The sequence below is a fragment of the Caretta caretta genome, chromosome 2 (assembly GCF_965140235.1).
Source record: "Caretta caretta isolate rCarCar2 chromosome 2, rCarCar1.hap1, whole genome shotgun sequence".
NCBI classification, from domain to species: Eukaryota; Metazoa; Chordata; order Testudines; family Cheloniidae; genus Caretta; species Caretta caretta.
The window spans coordinates 192,308,238-192,327,301 of record NC_134207.1 but is presented as its reverse complement, the minus strand read 5'-3'; the positions used below and the strand labels follow the sequence as shown (position 1 = coordinate 192,327,301).

At 41.5% G+C, this 19,064-nt stretch overlaps 1 protein-coding gene across 1 annotated transcript in view; it reads left to right on the top strand.

The window, feature by feature from the left end:
- Positions 1-19,064, top strand: part of COL6A6 (collagen type VI alpha 6 chain) — an 86,407-nt gene that overhangs the window by 14,169 nt on the left and 53,174 nt on the right. The window contains exons 8-17 of the mRNA XM_075125707.1: positions 1,090-1,656; positions 4,501-4,850; positions 4,947-5,025; positions 6,083-6,228; positions 6,772-6,864; positions 8,972-9,025; positions 11,208-11,279; positions 11,381-11,407; positions 13,604-13,648; positions 13,732-13,785. Coding sequence (XP_074981808.1) covers positions 1,090-1,656; positions 4,501-4,850; positions 4,947-5,025; positions 6,083-6,228; positions 6,772-6,864; positions 8,972-9,025; positions 11,208-11,279; positions 11,381-11,407; positions 13,604-13,648; positions 13,732-13,785 — 1,487 coding nt within the window. The remainder of the gene's footprint in view (positions 1-1,089; positions 1,657-4,500; positions 4,851-4,946; positions 5,026-6,082; positions 6,229-6,771; positions 6,865-8,971; positions 9,026-11,207; positions 11,280-11,380; positions 11,408-13,603; positions 13,649-13,731; positions 13,786-19,064) is intronic.

Here is a 19,064-nt window from a genome sequence, read left to right as displayed (position 1 = left end):
AATGTGTAAGGTCTGCAGTTCACTGGCTTGTTTGGGGGGCCCTTCCATGCTAGCATCCAGTTGTTGCACAGACTGCTTTCCCTGTTCCCTACATGCCCTGTTTTTATGTATGCTTGTACACCTGTCCCTTTACAAATACTTCGGAGGGTTTCTGCTTCTGGAACCTCCTCCAAGCTCTCCTGTATTCAGCAGTGTCCTTCTCCTGAATCTCTGCTCCTCCCCACAGGTTCTGTGTGAGCCTGTAACAGTGCACTGTTGCTCCAGTCTCAAAAACCTCACCCCATGGAGCTCTGCTCCCATCAGTGAGGAACAGAAATCCCCATCTCATGCCAGATCCAACCAGGAGATGCCTGGGAATATGGGCTCACAGCCACATCTCCCTGACCACTTAGAAAAACAGCAGGAGGAGCTTTGGAGTGTTCTTAAAGCCCCAGCTCCAGAAACTTTTCTCATTCTGCCAGCAGCAGAGCAGGGAACAGGTGGGAAGTACCTTCACTCACCCCCAATCCATGTCCTCATGTTATCAGAATTTTTGTCCTCTAAAATACAAACTCTGATCTGCCTTTACACTTGCTGATTGCCCAACTGATTTGTTGTTTGTCCTAATCTCCTTCCATCTCTCTTCAACTACCACACTCATCCTGCTGTAGGATGTCAGCCAGCCTCTATCCCTCTTTCCTTCTCTTTTTTTTTTTTTGAGCTTTCCTCCTCCTCTTCCCCTCAGTCTTCCTCTCTACACTCCCTCATGCTCATTCTCTCCCCAAAGTGATCTTTAAAAAAACCCGAATAGGATTCAGAGTATGATTGTGATTATTTCCATGTAATAAAAATACACATAAAGTGAATCAACAAGATGTGTGCAGAACCACTGAAGTAATCACACAGTCTTGTACTTGTAAGCCTTGTCCTGCTCTCACCTTCCCCACTTCCTTTGTGTTTGTCTGCACTTGTTTTGTCTTGTCTCTGTTTAGACTGAAAACTCTTTTGAGGGCAGGGATCCTGTCGTTTATTTATCTGTGAAGAGCCCAGCACATTATGAGCACTATATAAATAATAAGCTAATTTTCCCTTTTTTTTTTTCCATTTCAGAGTGTGAAATTCAAGCAGACCTTGTTTTCTTGATTGATGGTTCCAATAGTATACAACCAAATGACTTCACCAGGATGAAGAATTTCTTGAAAGATATAATAGATCAGATTGATTATGAGCACAATGTTGAAATTGGCATTGCCCAGTACAGTGATGGGTATAAAAGAGAATTCAGCCTGGGTGCTTTTCAGAGCAAATCAGAACTGAACATTCAAATTCAGAACATTAAACAGATGACAGGAACTCGCACTTTAATTGGAGCTGCACTTAGGAAGGTGAAGGAATTCTTTGCACCAGCACGCAGCAGAAGAGTAACAAGAAATGTCCAGCCAGTTTTGCTGGTAGTCACTGACGGGAAGTCGTTTGATGATGTTGCTGAACCAGCAGAATATCTGAGAAGGGAAGGTGTTCATGTATATGCTATAGGAGTTGGGGATATTGATCACTCACAGCTCATGCAAATAGCTGGCGTCTCAGAAAGGAAGTACACTGTTCATGATTTCAAAGAGCTGAAGATTATTAAAAAACGACTAGTTGATGACCTATGTAAACCTGTTGTTCCTACAAGTAAGTATAAATGAATAAGGGGGAAATTCAGATTTCAATCCTGACTTCTTATATCTGTCCCACTTCTAGAGCTATTTTTCTTCAAACTTGTATTATTTTTGACCATCACTGAGGACTAATAAAAGCCAGGATTGAGTTTTCTAGCTACAGCATTTATAAATTACTCTGGCCCAAAATTACTGGTTGGAACATGCAGGGAAAATGCTTTGTTTACATACTCCTGTTTTGCTCCTACTTTCAAAATAAACTAGGGGGTCGCACACTTTATAGCTTCCGTAGGTCAAGCTCCTTGCTTCTCTCCCATCCCCCTTTATTTCAGGGATTCACTGCAACCCGATCCTCCTGGCAGGATCCCGCCCCCCCAGCTTCCTCTTCTCCCCTCACCATTCTTTTTTCTTTGTCTGAGAGATAAGTAATTACAGACTTGGTTGAAGCTGCCTTCTTAGCAGATGCCTCTTCAAAAGTTATTGTATTTCATCCAAACAGACAGAGGAATGCCATCAAGTTGACTGCAGGCTCCTTGCTATGCCCAGCCAATAGAAATCCACCTTTGGGCTGAGTCAAAGCATGCTGGGACAGAGCCATGCTAATAAGTCGTAACAAACTCCCTGGTGGCCAGTCCTCCTTTCTTGTACTAAGCAGATCTTGGCAGAAGGCAGAATCTGGCCAACTAACCTCCACTGCCTTGAAAACAGAGCTTCTGATCCTTTACAATCACTTTCCTTCAGCTTATATGCCTTTATGTCAACGTGTCCCCCCCTCCCCCCCTCCAACCCCTGTGCGTCTTCCCTTTGCTTCTAGGGTATCTGGATCTCCTTGCTACAGCTATTCTGATTTTCAGCCTGCAATTCATTGGCTCAGAGGAGCCTCCTTTTTACTTTCCCATTGAAGAAAGGAGTTTATTTTTCTTTGCCTTGCCTGATATTTTACTCTTCACCTCCTCTTTGGGCTGGCACTTTCTCTGCCCTCACAGCCATTGACCGAGCACTGAGCTGCTCTCTCCTTTTCTTTCACTAGAGCCTGGTCCTAGAGCTTGAGACTAATGAAAACAAATCTCCAGATTGGGAAAGAGTATCACTTGCTTCCTTTTCCCTGTATGCCTTTGCCCTCTTTCTCTGGTGTGGGGGTGCAGCTGCTCTAACCCTGTCATGTAGTAGCATTGGCAGTAGCAAGAACATAGAAAGATGTAATTGGTGGCAAAAGAAATAAGTGATTTGTTCATAAGGTGCAGGCATACCATATTGTATTATTAAAGAATCTAAATTTGAATATTTGATTTTAACCTTTTAGACTGAATCATATATTTTATTTACACATTGCAAATTCTTTACTTTCTTCCTACTTCATAGGTTTAAATTGCTAAAGTGGATGTTTTATACTTATTTCTCCAATTAGTTTCCTAACTGTTGGAATTTGAGGTTTTACACAGACTTTTTTTCAATTGAGAGATTTCACTCTTAAAATACTCATTTATGCAGAAAATAATTCCAGTTCTCCATTAACCCTTACTGTGAGAACAACACAAACTCGACACAAAATAGGTGAGCTATATTTACAACCAACACAATCTTGGATATACTGAACTTCCATAAGTCAAGAAACTGAAATGCTTTGACCAGGCTGTACTCCTCCATCAGCAGTTGCAGTTGGGAGCCCCTAGGACTTGTGGTCTTTATGTGGTCTTGAAAATTTCTTTGATCCTTAAGCTCATATTTAGGTAATTAACTTTAAGATATATTTTTTTAAAAAATTGCCCATTTGTATAAATAAAAGTTCATAATAACTGTTAATGTACTGAAAGTCTAAATAACTTCTTAGTGTTAACACAGAAGCTGTTTTGCTCTGAAGTGATACTGTCACTAAGACATGTTTCATAAAAATACAAGCGCTCATGCATCTATTTAAATTTAAAAGCATAGCCTCATTGTCTATTCATATGAGTAAAGTTAGATACTTCTTAAATGCCTGCACAATCAGGGTTTTAATTTTTAGTACTTTTCTTTTGCCTATAGCAGTTTTGTAAAACTCAAATAAGATACCCCACCACCACTGGCATTTAAAAAAGCAGCACTTACAATCAAGTACATTATAAATTTTATTCTAAAGATGCAATAGCACAAAATTTCAAATTAATTTTATAAAGGCTTAACCTAACTTAAATCAATTTTTTTTAAGTTGTCATTTTAAATCATCTTGATTTAAGGTGTTCCACCCTTTGTGTTAGTATTGACCTACATGTGAGACAGAATTGTCAGTATGACTTCTAGGTGTATTGAACAGACTATTAGTACAGCATCGTTAACTCTTAAAGCATCTTCCAACACAGTGCACTATTAAAAAAAAAAAAAAAGTTTCAGTCTGTTTAACTATTGTTGGGGATGGGGACTAACATGAAATTGGACTAGTTCTGCTCCCATTGAAGTAAACAACAAAATTCACATTGACCTCAATAAGAGTAAAATTTGTTAAATGGTTCAGATGAAAAAATAATTGAACTTAAAAATACTTTTTAAGTTAATTACAATTGCTATGTTTGAAAGTGTCTCCCTTTTCTTTTCAGCAGAAGTACATATATCGAGGCAAGTTCATCCCTGAAATAATTCTGCTGGTGTAAAAGATGAATTCAGGGTGAATTTGGCTCTGATCTGGATTAAAGACATTAAGGACCTCTCTATACATATTCTATCCACCAACTGTTGTCTTGTTTTCCTGTCCGTATCTGACTGAATTCTACAATTACCATGATTCTTTAGCTTAAACTCTGTCCCCCTCTTTTTCTCTATTCCTCCACCTAAATTTGTTTGTGCATTAAATTGTGATATTTTGTTTTCTTCTCCACTATAGCTTGTTTTGTGGATATTGTTATGGGATTTGACATCTCCTCACAAAAGAGAGGTGACCATTTATTCCATGGACAGTACCAGCTGAAAGCATATCTTCCTGACATTCTAAAAGCTCTCACATCCCTAAGCAGTCTGAGTTGCAATGTAGGGACAAAGACACAGAGCAGTGTGGCTGTTTACCTGAACAACACAGTTACACCCGTGTCTTCAAAGTTCCAATTTGACAGTGAGAAAATACTGAACAACCTGAGAAATATCATGATTGACCAACCATCTCATCTCAATGGCAACTTCCTGGAGTCACTCTGGAAAACATTTCCAAGCAAAGCTGATGATCAAAATAGAAAGAAGGTAACCTAGTCCCTTACACCAAGACTTTGGACCAAAAATAAGTTCTTTTGTTTTAATTCTGCTTTTGACTTCCTGTGATTTTCTCTCTCTCTTTAGGTTTTACTTGTGTTTTCAGATGGTTTGGATGAAGATGTAGAAGAACTTGAACAAAAGTCAGAAGAACTCAGAAAAAAAGGTATCTTAAAGCGGACAAATATTTAAATTAAATTACTTTGAGAGGGTCTGTAAGAGTGTTACTCAACCCAAAGCTCTTTAGCTGAAGAAAGGCAGGTGAAAAAGGGACAGAAGAAAAAATAATGCCTTCCCTTTTAGCAGCCAGGATATGGAGATAGGACATAGCACTCTGAATTAGTGGCTCTCTCTAACATTGCTTTTTGTTTGCTTTGTCATGAAGCTTCCATGCATGATGATGTGGTGTGATAACCCACAATCATCAACAAGTGGTACAAGGTCATGAAATAAATATAGGAAAAGCACCAGATTTGCTCAGCACCTTTCACTGGGAACAGATTTTCAAAAGGGCTGAGCATGCAGTGCCTCGGACTGTGGTGCTGATGGCTTGATTCTCGAAAGTGCTCACATGTACCCAATGTGCTGAGCTTTAGTGAAAATCTGGCCTCTTATTTTGGTGTGTATATATGGGAGCTGAAGTGGTGGGTTTTTTTGTTTTTTTGTTTTTTAAATCTAGTCCTAAATGTGGGAGCTGAGCTCTTTTGAAAATTCTGGCCATGATACTAGGATATTTTTCAATCTATTTTATTCCATTTTTGGATTTACCTCAGCTGATGATCTAGCCCAGTGTGTGTTTTTTCTCTTCAGCTTTAAACTCAATTTTAGTACAAGGCAGTATTATTTTGAAAATTAAAAACTTGGTTTCAGGTGAAAGGACAAAATATTCTGGAAATAATTGTGCTGACAGCCACAGTGGTCACATGTTCTTTGATGCTCAAACTTCACACACAGAATTCATTCCATGGTTGCTAGTGATTCCAGATTGCCACTGGCCCATTTATTTTTTATAAATTAATTATGGACTCTTAAAAATAAAATGTGAAGATAAATCATGACTTTCATTCTCTAATCTATAATCTTTGTTTTACCCTTATAATAATAATAATAATAATCTGAATTCATACACGCAAGGATCCTATCAACTAAATAATTGTCTACAATATTCATTTGGATAAATGTTTTGTTTGTTTTTGCTCATTTATGGTCAATGTTTTAAATAGGATTGGATGCACTGATAACTGTTGTTCTGGAAGGAGCCTCTAAATTTGATGAGCTTCAGTACATTGAGTTTGGAAAAGGATTTGAATACATGACTCAATTAACTATTGGCATGAGAAATATTGCCAAAGCAGTGTCCAAGTATGTGGTAAGTCATTCAGAGAAGCTCCAGTGTGTCTAGTTAGAGTTTTGATTAAGGCCCTAGTCATTTTCTTAAAGAACTAAATAAGGCTCACAACTGAATACAATTAGTAATAGTCAGAGGGCAAGATTCTCTGGTATGCTCGGGCTGCTTTGTGCCAACGCTGACAGGCCTAGAGTCAACTTGCTCAGCCAGCTGACTTTTCCCACTGTGTAAGAGAATCTTCTCATGGTACTGGAGCAGCCCACTTAGCTTGGCAGCTGTTGGTGCAAGGAGTGCGGCTGGGGGGGGGAGGAAGGGGAAGAGTAGAGGCTGCTCTAATTTAGCCTGGAACCAGCCCTGGTTGCCAGATAGGATCAGGGTGCTGCAAAGGCCTGCTGCCCGGAGTGCTGCTTAGCCACAGCTGAGAATCTAGCCTGTAGAATGTAAGGCACAATCATGCTCCTCCTGAATTAAATGCAAAACTCTCAATGTCTTAAATGTGCTCAGGATCAAGGACGTATGAATGAAAAATTAAGTTTCACATGTAGTTTCTTCCTCTTTTCTGAGACTAACGTTGCTGAAAGGACGTGCTGCGCTGTTTTTTGCAAGTGCATTGGGGAGGAAGGTGGAATGGGACTCCGAGGGAAACAAGGAAATAAAGTAAGAAAATTTTTGTGACCTTTCATTTGGATTGTAATTATACGGGGGCCAGCCAAGTCCAGGAAAATTCAAGGGTTGGAGCTTTATAGGAAGACTTTTATTGCCTTTGCCTGTATCTATTCTCAGGGCTTGTCTACACTTAAAATCCTGCAGCTGTGCCGCTGTAGTGCTCCAGTATAGACGCTCCCTACTCTGACGAGGGATTGTCCCGTCGGTGTAGGCAGCCTACCTCCCTGAGAGGCAGTAGCTAGGTAGGCCAAACAACATGAGATCTATTTTTAAAAAAATAATTCCAAAGTTGAATTGGCTCCTGGGGGGGGGGGGGGGGAATCTGCAATGAACAAACACAAAATACTCACAGCATAAATAGACCGGATATACTACTGACTGGCAAAACCATGCTGAAAAAATATACTCTAGTACAGGGGTGGGCAAACTATGGCCTGCGGGCTGGATCCAGCCTGCCAGCCATTTTAATCTGGTCTGTGAGCCGCACCATGCGGCTCAGCCCCACTCCAGCCAGGGCGCTGGGGTGGGGGCCACACCATGTGGCTCCCGGAAGCCGCAACATGGCCCCGCTCCGACCCTTACATGCTCCAATGGGAGATGCAGAGATGGTGCCTGCGGCTAGGGCAGCCTGCAGAGCAGCTTGGTCGCACCTCCGCATAGGAGCCGGAAAAGGGACATGCCGCTGCTTCTGGGAGCCACTTGAGCCTCTCATCACACCCCTGCCCCAGCCATGATCCCCTTCTCGCTCTCCAAACCCCTCAGTCCCAGCCCAGAGCACCCTCCTACATCCCGAACCTCTCATCCCCAGCCCCACCCCAGAGCCCGCCCCCAACCACAATTTTGTGAACATTTGTGGCCCGCCATACAATTTCTATTTCCCAATGTGGCCCTTGGGTCAAGTTTGCCCACCCCTGCTCTGGTAAGTCTAGCTGTATAAAATCAACCCAGTTGTAAAGCCTAAAGAAGATAGTGATTTTTCAACTGTTGCTTTATTTGAATTTTTAAAAATTTGTCATTTTAAAAAAAAAAAGTCCAGTTTCCACACTTTGTTAATGTTTAATATTCTTTTAGGTGACTTAGATGCTGCTTTTATTATTCCAAAAACAGTGGTTCTCAAATTTTTTTTTGTGTGGACCACTTGAAAATTGCTGGGGGTCTCAGCGGACCATTTAATGATCTTCCCAAATGTTGTTTGTTAGCTAACTATTGTAAAGCACTTTGGATAAAAGCTCTATATTTAAAAAAATCTTAATTATAGTTTTTTGTTCTACAAATGCACACAACTCATATTTTAATATCAGTAGTCTTACCTTTCTAATGCAATTGATGTGCCCTCTCTCCTTCGCCATGGCAGCCCCCAAGTTGGGGCTGGGAAGGTGGTGGGGTCTTCCCTTGCTGCGACAGCCCCCAAGTTGGGGCTGGGAAGGGGGGGGGTCTTCCCTTGCTGCGACAGCCCCCAAGTTGGGGCTGGGAAGGGGGGGGTCTTCCCTTGCTGCGACAGCCCCTGAGTTGGAGAAAGTCGCCTTTCTCTGGCCACCACAGATCTGCACATCCCAAATTCCCCCTACCCCTCTTCTCACCCTACTGCCTCCTCCCACCTACCTGCTATTCCCCCCTCACCCCCCCCAGGCACCTAATTAGTGGAGCCACACTTGCGCAGTGCCACTAATTAGGTGGGTGGCCCTTCATTCTCTTGTGTGTGGCCGCCCAGGCGCGCACCTTAGAGGGAATTATCCGCAGATCACCTGAATGGAGCTCGCGGACAACTGGTGGTCTGCGGACCACAGTTTGAGAACCTATGTCCTAAAAAGCTGATATTAAGAAATTAAAATGATTTCTCCCTGCAGGTTATCCATTTATCCTGCTTTGCTGAACCCATTTCTCCAGTATTTGGTTTTTGTTTTTTTTTTTTAAAGAGTGCTTTGAAGACACAATCAACAAAGGAATGAAGTTTGCAATGTACAGAATAAAACTGCCTTTTGCAAACTTTTAGCCGTTCCTAAATAAAGTAACCCATCAGGACAATCCTTAATAGTTTCACCTTTTAAAGTAAAGAGAATTTTAGTATTAATCTTCACTTTTACTGTCTGAATTTCAGGGATCTAAAGGTATAGAAGGCAGTCGAGGACACTTAGGAGAAGAGGGAGAGCCGGTAAGTTATAACATTTGACTACATTTTACTAAGAAAAAATACTTCAAAACTAAGTGCCCATAAAGACTTTTTTTGGGGTCCGTATTTTAAAAAAATGTAATAACCTGATGGGGAAGGGGGGATTTCCTAATCTTGATACCAAAGAAATCATTCTGATTAAAATAAAATTGGCATATCTTTTTTAAAAAACTGTCAAGATTCAGCACTTTGTCAATATTTAATACTCTAGAATTGTAGGTAATGTATAGTTCCTTCTCTTTCAAATTTCTAAAAACTTGGGGATCTCTTGGAGAAACTTTTATATAAATTCTTGATTAAAATCCTGTTGGTCTACATGAGAATTCAAGGCTTATATTTTTTCAGAATATTTAGAAATTAAAATAATTCCTCCCTCCCTTGGTTCCTGCCTCAGTGCAGGGGCTGGACTTCATGACTTCTCAAGGTACCTTCCAGACCTATTTTTCAAAGATTCAGTAAGCAAAGGGAAAAGAGAAAAACCTAATTTTCAGCAAGTAAGTAGGCAAGTATTTGCATGTGAACTAAATACTTACATGCAAAGTATGTGTACAAACTGGTGCACATGCATTCATAGAATCATAGAATATCAGGGTTGGAAGGGACCCCAGAAGGTCATCTAGTCCAACCCCCTGCTCGAAGCAGGACCAATTCCCAGTTAAATCATCCCAGCCAGGGCTTTGTCAAGCCTGACCTTAAAAACCTCTAAGGAAGGAGATTCTACCACCTCCCTAGGTAACGCATTCCTTTATAGGTGCCTATTTAGTTAGGAACTTATCTAGCTGTGTGTGAAAATAATATCCCCAATAGTATGCAAAGTAGGTAAGCAAGTGGATGCTGATGCAGTCACTATTGGACCCATAGTATGCAGTTATGTAATCTTTGATGTCTGCAAGCTGCTGAGACAGAGCACATGGCACAAGAAAGACACTAGGAAACATTTTCTTCTAATGGGCACCACTCCATTTCTAATTGGGTTTCATGCCTTCTGTTTTTCTATATACATGGCTTGATTCATTATTGGATTACTCCAGTGTGTAACCCATGGAGTTACATGGGCATAAAACTGAGTAACGTAGTGGTGATTCAGGCCCAATAAAAAGAAACAGTATTTTCAATTTTAACTATTTGTTTCAGATTAAGAAACACAACAGATAAGCACAAATATAATCCGTCCTATTTTCCACTCCCTTAAACCATACCTGTTAATGGTGTGGCTCCTGGGTTACTGCTTGTAGCGGAAAGTGCATGGGTGCACTAAGATGGAAAATACCAGCACAGTGCATGAATGTGGTCTGACAAGTAGAACTGCATGAGAAGTACACCAGAGAAACTATTGTAGCACGTGATAAGAGGCGAGTTAGAATGTATTTAATGTCTAATTTGGGGTCACGATACTATGGAGCAGATTCACCGCCCCACTTGCTTTGCACTGCTCAGGTGGTGCAAAGGGAGTATACTCTGCCCTCTTCTCCCATTCTGGGGGAGTGTGGGAGAGTCCCACGAGGGTGTAGAGCCAGCATGGCTTCCGCACCGCACCACACTTCTGTGTAACTGAGAGCAGAATTTGGCCTTTGGACTGTGCTCACTGAAGAAAAATGATCACTCCATGCTTTTTTGCCCACTGGGCCTAGGTCTTCATTGCAGCAACACCCTCTTCCTCCTCTGGCCCTCTTCCCCTCCCCCGCAAGCAGGAACTCTCTAAGTAGAGTAGTATTAAGAGCAGAATGAAGGAAAGTGCCCCACCGCTATCTATAGTGGAGGTGAGCAACATTAATTGTCAATTTGCTTTTTCAATTCAGTACTTTCTTTTTCATTATGTAAGTGATTATATTACAGTTTCATACCAAGTGTAAATACATGTATATCTATATCAGAAGCTTGTAATGTTTTTCGTAAGCACTCCAGAGAGAAACTACAGCGGTTTTAACTGCACAAGCACTTAGCTCAATCTAAGTCTGCTCAGGCTTCTGAAACATCTAGCTTATGCGGGGCTTTCTCAGAGATTTACCATATTCCTTAACATACATGCTCCCTTTCTAGTATTACATCATCTCATGAATATAGTCGCCCCTGGTCAAACACATGATCACTCTCCTTACAAACTTCATATTTCATTTCCTAGGCAGGATATACTAAGATGTGTTTTTCATTTTCTCTCTTTCAGGGTTCAAGAGGACTGCCTGGACCAATGGGAGAGCAAGGGAATAAGGGATGTGATGGTAGTAAAGGTCCTAAAGTAAGAATCTACTGATAACATTATTTTAACTCCGCAAAATGTCTTTGCATTTATTTTTTGTTTACCTCATTCAAACAAATATTTGTTGTCATTCTTTTCAGGGATACCAAGGAATACCTGGTAAAAAGGTACAGTACTAATGCACTTATTTTCTGAAAAACTTTTGTGTTGATTTGACTACAAATCAGGTGAGATAAAAGTGCATTAAAGGAGGAGGGAGAAGAGAAAAGGTACGCCCTGACCTTCATATAGACACGTTGTCTTAATTCATCTTTCAGTGTAAGTATCCTTAAGTTTGAAGATCTTTGGTATGAGTCTGATGCTGTTTAAAGGCTCGATCCTGTGGTCTTTACCCAGAAGTAGTTTTGTTGACTCCCAAGAGAATAAAATCCAATGCTAAGTGATTCTTGGATTCATCACACTGCAAATTATCTTTGTGTTTAATTCAGGGCTTAGGGATTTGCGTTTGCTTTCTGCAGTAAGATTGTAAAAACTTACTGTGACCCATGGTGCCTAAGGCAGCCCTCACTGGAAATGCCAAGGTCAGGGCAGGCTGCAAAAAGGAGAGCAGGTTCTCCCAAAGACTGGTGGTTAACACTGAAGTAAACTCACCAACCAGTCACAAACTGTGCTTCTGATCCTCCCCCACCGGTTATCAAGAAGCAAAAAAAAAAGAAATCACACAGCCCCCTTTATTGCATTCCAGTTCTCTGGCTCCCAGTCAGCACCTAGGTCCAGTCCAGTGAGTTATTTTAAAACTCTGCTCACCTATACAAAATGTTCCTCTGACCCCAAAGGACCAGCCACGTTACCAGATGAGTATAGGTTTGGATCTTACCCAAAATGGCTGGCAGCATGGTAGTCTTTTTAGTGTGTCAAACTAAAGGTTTATTCTGAAGAAAAAAGAGAGAACAAGAAGAATTGTTGTAAAATGGTGAAGCAATCAAATACATACAGAGACTTCAAAGTCCAAATATCAGGTTCTTAGCAGTATTAGTAAGTTTGCTGCCTCGAAATTCCCTCTGGAACACATCAACAGCTTGGATGGGTCATTCGGTCCTTTGTTCAGAGCCTCAGTTTTAGAAAAGTTACTGCAGAGGCCAGAAGTAGGATTGAAGACAAAATGGAGGAGATGATGATGCAGCCAGCTGCCTTTTAAATTTCTTTTGCCATGTGGCTTGTACTAGTTTTGTTTCAAACACAAGCTGTCCAGCACATGGCATGGAAAAACGTTAGAGTTCTGTCCATAGGCATGCCCTTATATGCCTTGCTGAGTCATAAGGTGTCATCCCTGGTTCCTTTCAGTGGGTTCATTGTATAGTCAAACGGCCATCCAACAGGCTAGGACGTGCTGATGCCAATCTGTCTGGAGGTGGCACCCATAAAAACAGCACAAGTTTGGAAATAGAGATATGCCTTCATATCTATAACTCACGATACAAAGGTGATACAAACATATAAATAAGATTATCGTACTTGGCAAATTGTAACACATTTGCCAAAACTGCACACGTCATATCTAGTCAGATTCCTTGCAATTTAATAATATTGGCGTCAACAATATCAGTGTCCCACATAATCCATACAGCAGCACGCTTACATTGAATTATAGAAATATTCACGTTACTGAAAATATAATTTGATGTGACCATTGCCACATGGTGCCAGCGCCCTGTTAGCAATTATGCAGGGCAACTATGTATTGCGTGTGTTTTAAGACACCAGTTTTACAGTCAAGAAAAAACAAGAGTCGTTAAAAACAAAATACATGTCCCTGTTAAAGCTTCCATGTGACATAAAGGAAAAAAATGTACTGGAATGACATAAAAGTTGGGTATCATTTTGACTTTCAGCTTACTGGTCTTTTTATTGGCAAATACTCTTAACGTTGGTCTCTTCCACCCTCAGTCCTTTTAGTGGTCACTTTAGCTCTGGAAGTCTATCTGGACCCTTAAAGTTGACTAATAGCCTGGAGCATCAAAGGAAAATAAATGTGCAGATGAACTATTTTTGGGCCTTATTCTGATCCTGTTAAAGTCCATGAGAGCCAGGGACTTCAGTGGGTGTACTATTAGGGTTTTAATCCTTTTTAGCCTGTTTTGAGGGTTGGCCATAGTGTCTATTCTACTGTTGTACTTAGGGCAGATGGAAGAAATGAGATAGATTAAGCATTAATTTGTATATTTTAAAATCTGTCAATGACTTTGGCTTCTATGGTCAGCTACAGGAGTTCACATGGACACCATTTTTGCTGGACTGAGAGCACATACTGGTTATTTAGATCAGTAGGTCTTATATAATCCCTATCACTTTTGCTACCTCAGGGAGATGATGGGGACAACGGGATTGATGGAATTACTGGAGAGCAGGTAAGTAGTTTTGCTTCTCATTTTCCATTGACATCAACAAATGTTTTTTAAATGAGAAAACATTACTTTTTCTTTTCATTAAGGGATCACTTGGGTATCCAGGAAAGGCAGGAGAAAAGGGAGACCAAGGCTACATGGTAATGATTTTTATTATCTTATTTGGTCAGGGTTTGAATTTGAGAGCAATCAGATAGGTATCTCATGAGGCTGTCCCAGTGGAGAAAAAAAACTTAACTAAATGCCTGGAGAGGGGAAATGGTTTGATACCACAAATTTACTGATGTATTTCAACTTATTAGAACTGGCATCAGAACACTGTAGTCATAATTCGTGTTGCATTAGAAATGGGGTGATCCGTCTCTAAATAATCTCTAAGGTATTATTTTTTTTGCTTGAAAATGTCCATTGTAAAGTTGTTCCATACAAAGTGTTTGTATTCAGTGTTGTTAGAACAAATGTAGAATTTGAAAATATCATTTCTTGACACAAAAAAACTCCCCTTTAGGGCCAGAATTGATCTATATTTAGTGGCAAAAACTACATTAATGCAGAGTTAAGGTTATTTGGTGGTATGTCGCCCCTTGCAGAGAGCTGTGCTGAGCTGAGCAAAACTCAAATGTCTGAAAAGAAGGAAATGCAGAGTTGAAATGCATGCGCAACCTTATTCAGCAATGTGCCCCTTTAACACACAGAGCTCCATTCTGCCAGCCTGATAGTCCACCTCCTTTTACAACCCATTCACTCTCATTACCTCTGAATTAATGTAGTTTTTTGCAATTTAATTTCCTAGTTTTTTGATCAGGAAAAGAGATTGTTAGTAGTCATTTTGGCAGTTGTACATACCAGGTCCTGCAATCAGCCATCCTCATGTTGTAATGCACTCTTTGCTCTACAACAAACTCCTGCAAGCTCATGATCCAGGTATCGCCCAGAGCCCAGTGTTGGCAACCATGGCAGTGCACGTATATTTCTTTTCCCTCCGTGGTCAAAGTACCTGTGCTGTGAGTTCCAAACCTCTGCACTGTGTGTCTTTTGAAAACACCACAGTATTCTGCCCTAAGATCAGGAAGTGGCCACTGGCACCCCCACTGGCTAGTGAAATACACATTTCCCCCCACCCCCAAACAACCAATCCAAGGTTTGGCTACCACCCATCATCATTACCCAACCTATCTGCAAATGCAACCTCTTCATCTCTCCCTCTCACTCCACCTACATGCAGTCCTCTGCTTCCATTTTCTCCCCATCCAATATAACAAACATTTTGGTTAGACTGACTGCTGATTATTCTGTTTATGTTCACAGTAAGCCTTCCCATAAAATAAAATCATGTATTATAACAGACAACTTGTAGCAAGCAACATGAGGAGTTCTTTCTTTATTGCACAGCTGTACAAATATTGGTGACGGGGTGCTCCCCAGGGCAATGGCATTGGCACATTCCCTCAAACTATCCAGGCAACCATAAAATGGCTGCATAGAAATCCTCTCACAGTTTTTTTCGTTATTGTCTGTAATCCTTCCACGCTGCATGTCTGCGCAAGCAAAGTGAACGTGTTCTTAAATACCATTCACAATTTGGGTCCCCAAAGACTTAGTGGGGGCCATGCACTACCTTGGGTAAAAAATGACCAGTGGAGACTATTTTGACCTGAATCACAACCATAGTTTGATCTCTAGCTCTGCATAAAAATGATCCACCTAGAAACTTTGGAAAAATGGCTGTTTTCTTCAGGGCATATACCTCCAGAACCCCAGACTCAAATGGCCTCAAACGTGGGTCACTCCCACAAGTCATAGCAAATTGCAAGAAAATCCACGCAAACATGCAGACTTTAGAGCTCTGAAAGCCTCAGCCTTTAAACAAGGGTAGCGGGACGATGGCGGGAAAGGGCTCCCCTGCACATCCATCTGCAGCATAGGAGGCACTGAAAGGTGTAAAGTGGCCCAGTCATCTCAGTGTGACGTTCTCGACTAAATGAGAACGCCCCATGGAGGTGAGCACCACCTGAAACAACAGGGGTGTGTGTGTGAGTGGCTCCATTCATCTTAGTGGGTGTTCCTATCCCCCTCCTGAGTGCTTTCTAGCCTGTGATATGCATAAAGTAGACTTGTTTTCAGCTCCCCAATCAAAGGGGCAGGACTTCCCCAGATACTGGTTCATATGGGGTGCAGGAAAGAGGACTCATTCACTTCTAAAAGGGCAGCACCCCCCCCCCCCCCAGAACCTGGCTTTGATGTGGGGGGGAGGTTAGATAGTACAGGGCCCTCAGATCCTGGCACACAATTGGGGGGGGGCAGCAAGAGGGGCTCAGGCACCCCAGAGGGGCATGGCCTCCATATCCCAGATCATAGGAGTGGGACAGGGAGGGGGCTTAGATCTCCCCTTTGGGGGTAAGAGCCCTTCAGATCTGGGCACAAACCTGGGAGGAGAATGTGGGGCTGACAAGTGCCACTGCTCCTATTGTCCCCTAGTTCCCTGCCACTCACCCTCACATCCCTCTTCGTAGTGTCTGATCCCTTCACTCCCCCAAGCCTCCCTCACCTGAGACCCCAGCCTTGCTCCCCTTGCTGCAGCCCCAAACTCCTCATCTCCCTAATCTCCCACTGTTCTGTCCCTTACTTTCCCCCTCACTGCCTAGGAAGCATTCACATGCCTGATTTTTCACCCAAAGACTTTGGGCGGGGGAGTGTGGGGGGATGGTGTGCGCTGGCAGAGCTGGGGCTCCAGGGGTTGGGTGCATTGGGTGAGCTGTGGAGTACACAGGGGTTGGGTGCCCTGGTAAAGCTGGGGCTGAGGGAGAGTTGGGGTGCTCTGGCATAGTTGGGGCGTGCCATGCCTCCCTCACCTGAGTTCCCCAACATTGCCTGCTGCCCTACCATCCACCACTCATTGCAGCCCTAAACCCCTATTCCTCCCCTTCTCCACTCCTAATACACCTCCACACCCAGGACCAGATGACTGGAGGGGAGCTAATGCAACACTGATTTTATTTATTTATTTATTAAAAAATCAATTACGGGCCAGTAAACCTAACTTCAGTACCAGGCAATGGTTGAAACTATAGTAAAGAACAGAATTATCAGGCACCTAGATGAAAGTAATTTGTTGCGGAAGAGTCAATGTGGCTTTTTTTCAGAGTAGCAGCCGTGTTAGTCTGTATCCGCAAAAAGAAAAGGAGTACTTGTGGCACCTTAGAGACTAACCAATTTATTTGAGCATAAGCTTTCATGAGCTACAGCTCCCTTCATCGGATGAAGTAAGCTGTAGCTCACGAAAGCTTATGCTCAAATAAATGTGGCTTTTGTAAAGGGAAATAAAAAATAAGTTTTGAACCAGACAAAACATGTCACAGGGCTGAGAAATAGAACCCTCTGCTGCAACTGTCTCCGCTGCCTACACAGCTGGGCTGCACCTGCTACTACAGAGCGTGCACTGATTAATGTGGTCAGCTTTCTATTTCTCACTATGCAGGATTTGGGCTAATGGAGCTATGTACACTTTTATAAACCAATAGCTGTGCCCCCCACTTCAATCCCTTCTTACGTGGGGTTCTTTACAAGCAGGTCCCTCTGGAATTGACTGTTAGTCTGCTGAAAGCAGTGTCAAGATTTGATCAGTTCAATATAGTTTCACCTGAGGCTGGTTCTGAACATTCACTATGATTAACTGAAGAGGGTACTCTCTGTTTTTAGGGAAACTGATAACATGCAGAGCATATATCTAGAAGTTATTCATTGTAACCGCCTTGCAAAGGGCTGATTTTTACAGTTTTGGTTTTTTTATTTCTTTATTGAGCACCTCGGTGTGTGTGACATTGTGCTAAACATAGGCTTGATAAATCTTCCACTGGCTGGAGTGCCTCTCGCACTTAGACTGAACCAACTAAATCTTTTAACTGAAAAGCAAAAGCATTTGATGATATAAAATGTTGAGGGGCTTGTGTAACTCAGTGAACATAACCTGTTACTTTGCTTTTATAATTATGGGTTAAAAAAAGAAGATTCTGGACTGTGCTTGTTGAGGAACAGATTCTGCTACTCTTAAATTAATTACTTTACTCTGCAAGTGAATCCAGTGGGACTAATTGTGGATTTAGGTACAACTCAAGGTGAATAAAGATGGCAGTATCTGGTCCATGACATATAGATTGAGGAAGGCATTACTTACTCTGAAGGCACTTGCAAAAAATTAGAGTTACTACAAAGGGATCTCACAATACTGGGTGTTTGGGCAACAAAATGGCAGATGAAATTCAGGACTGATATGCAAAGTAATACACACTGGAAAAAATAATTGCAACTACACGTTTACAATGATGGGTTCCAAATTAACTGTTACTACTCAAGAAAGATCTTGGAGCCACCCTAGGTAGTTCTCTGAAAACTTCAGCTCATTATGCAGCAATGGTCAAAAAGGCTAATAATTTTAGGAGCTATCAGGAAAGGTAAAAAAAATAAGTCTGAAAATATCGTAATGCCACTATATAAATCTGTGGTGCACCCCCCTCCCTTGAAACCGGAATCCAGTTCTGGTCACCCCTTTTCAAAAAGGATAAAGTGGAGCTGGAAAAGATTCAGAGAAGGGCAACCAAGATGATTAAGGGTATGGAATGGCCTTCATATGAGGAGAGACTGAAGAGACTAGCGCTGCTCAGCTTAGAAAAGAAACAACTAAGGGGGATGTAATAGAGGTCTATAAAAGCATGAATTGTGTGGAAAACGTGAATAGAGAAGTATTATTTACTCTTTCATACAATATAAAAATCAGGAATCGTAAGATGAAATTAACAGGCAACAGGTTTAATATAAACAAGAGGCAATACTTTTTCTCACAATGCACAATTAACCTGTGAAACTCATTGCTGTGGGAAGTTGTGATGGCCAAAAGTATAACTGGGTTCAAAGAAGAAATGGATAAGTTCATGGAGGATAGGTCAATCAATGGCTATTAGCCAAGATAGTCAGGGATGCAACCCCATGCTCAGGGTGACCCTAAACCTCTGACTAGTGAAAGACTGGGTGGATCACTCCAACTACCTTGTTCTGTACACTCCCCCTGAATCACTGGTCCTAGCCACTGTCAGAGACGGGATATAAGGCTAGATGGACCATTGGTCTGACCATATGGTAGTTCTTATGTTCTTAAATAAACATTAGCAAGTGGTAACTTTTTTTTTTCATTTTGAATAAGAGTTTCAAGCTCTTGATTGAAAAACAAAACCTACATTTCAATTTTATTTTCTCATGCAAACATTAATGCTGGGGAATCTGGCAGCTGAAGATCATCCTGTTTTAGAATGTATTTACTGAACATGGTTAATTACAATTGTAGTAATTGCTTTAAGTTTAATAAATTGCAGTTAGCTTTTTTCCTTTGTGTCAAAAGAAAATTCAGAGAACTTGTTGCTGTTTT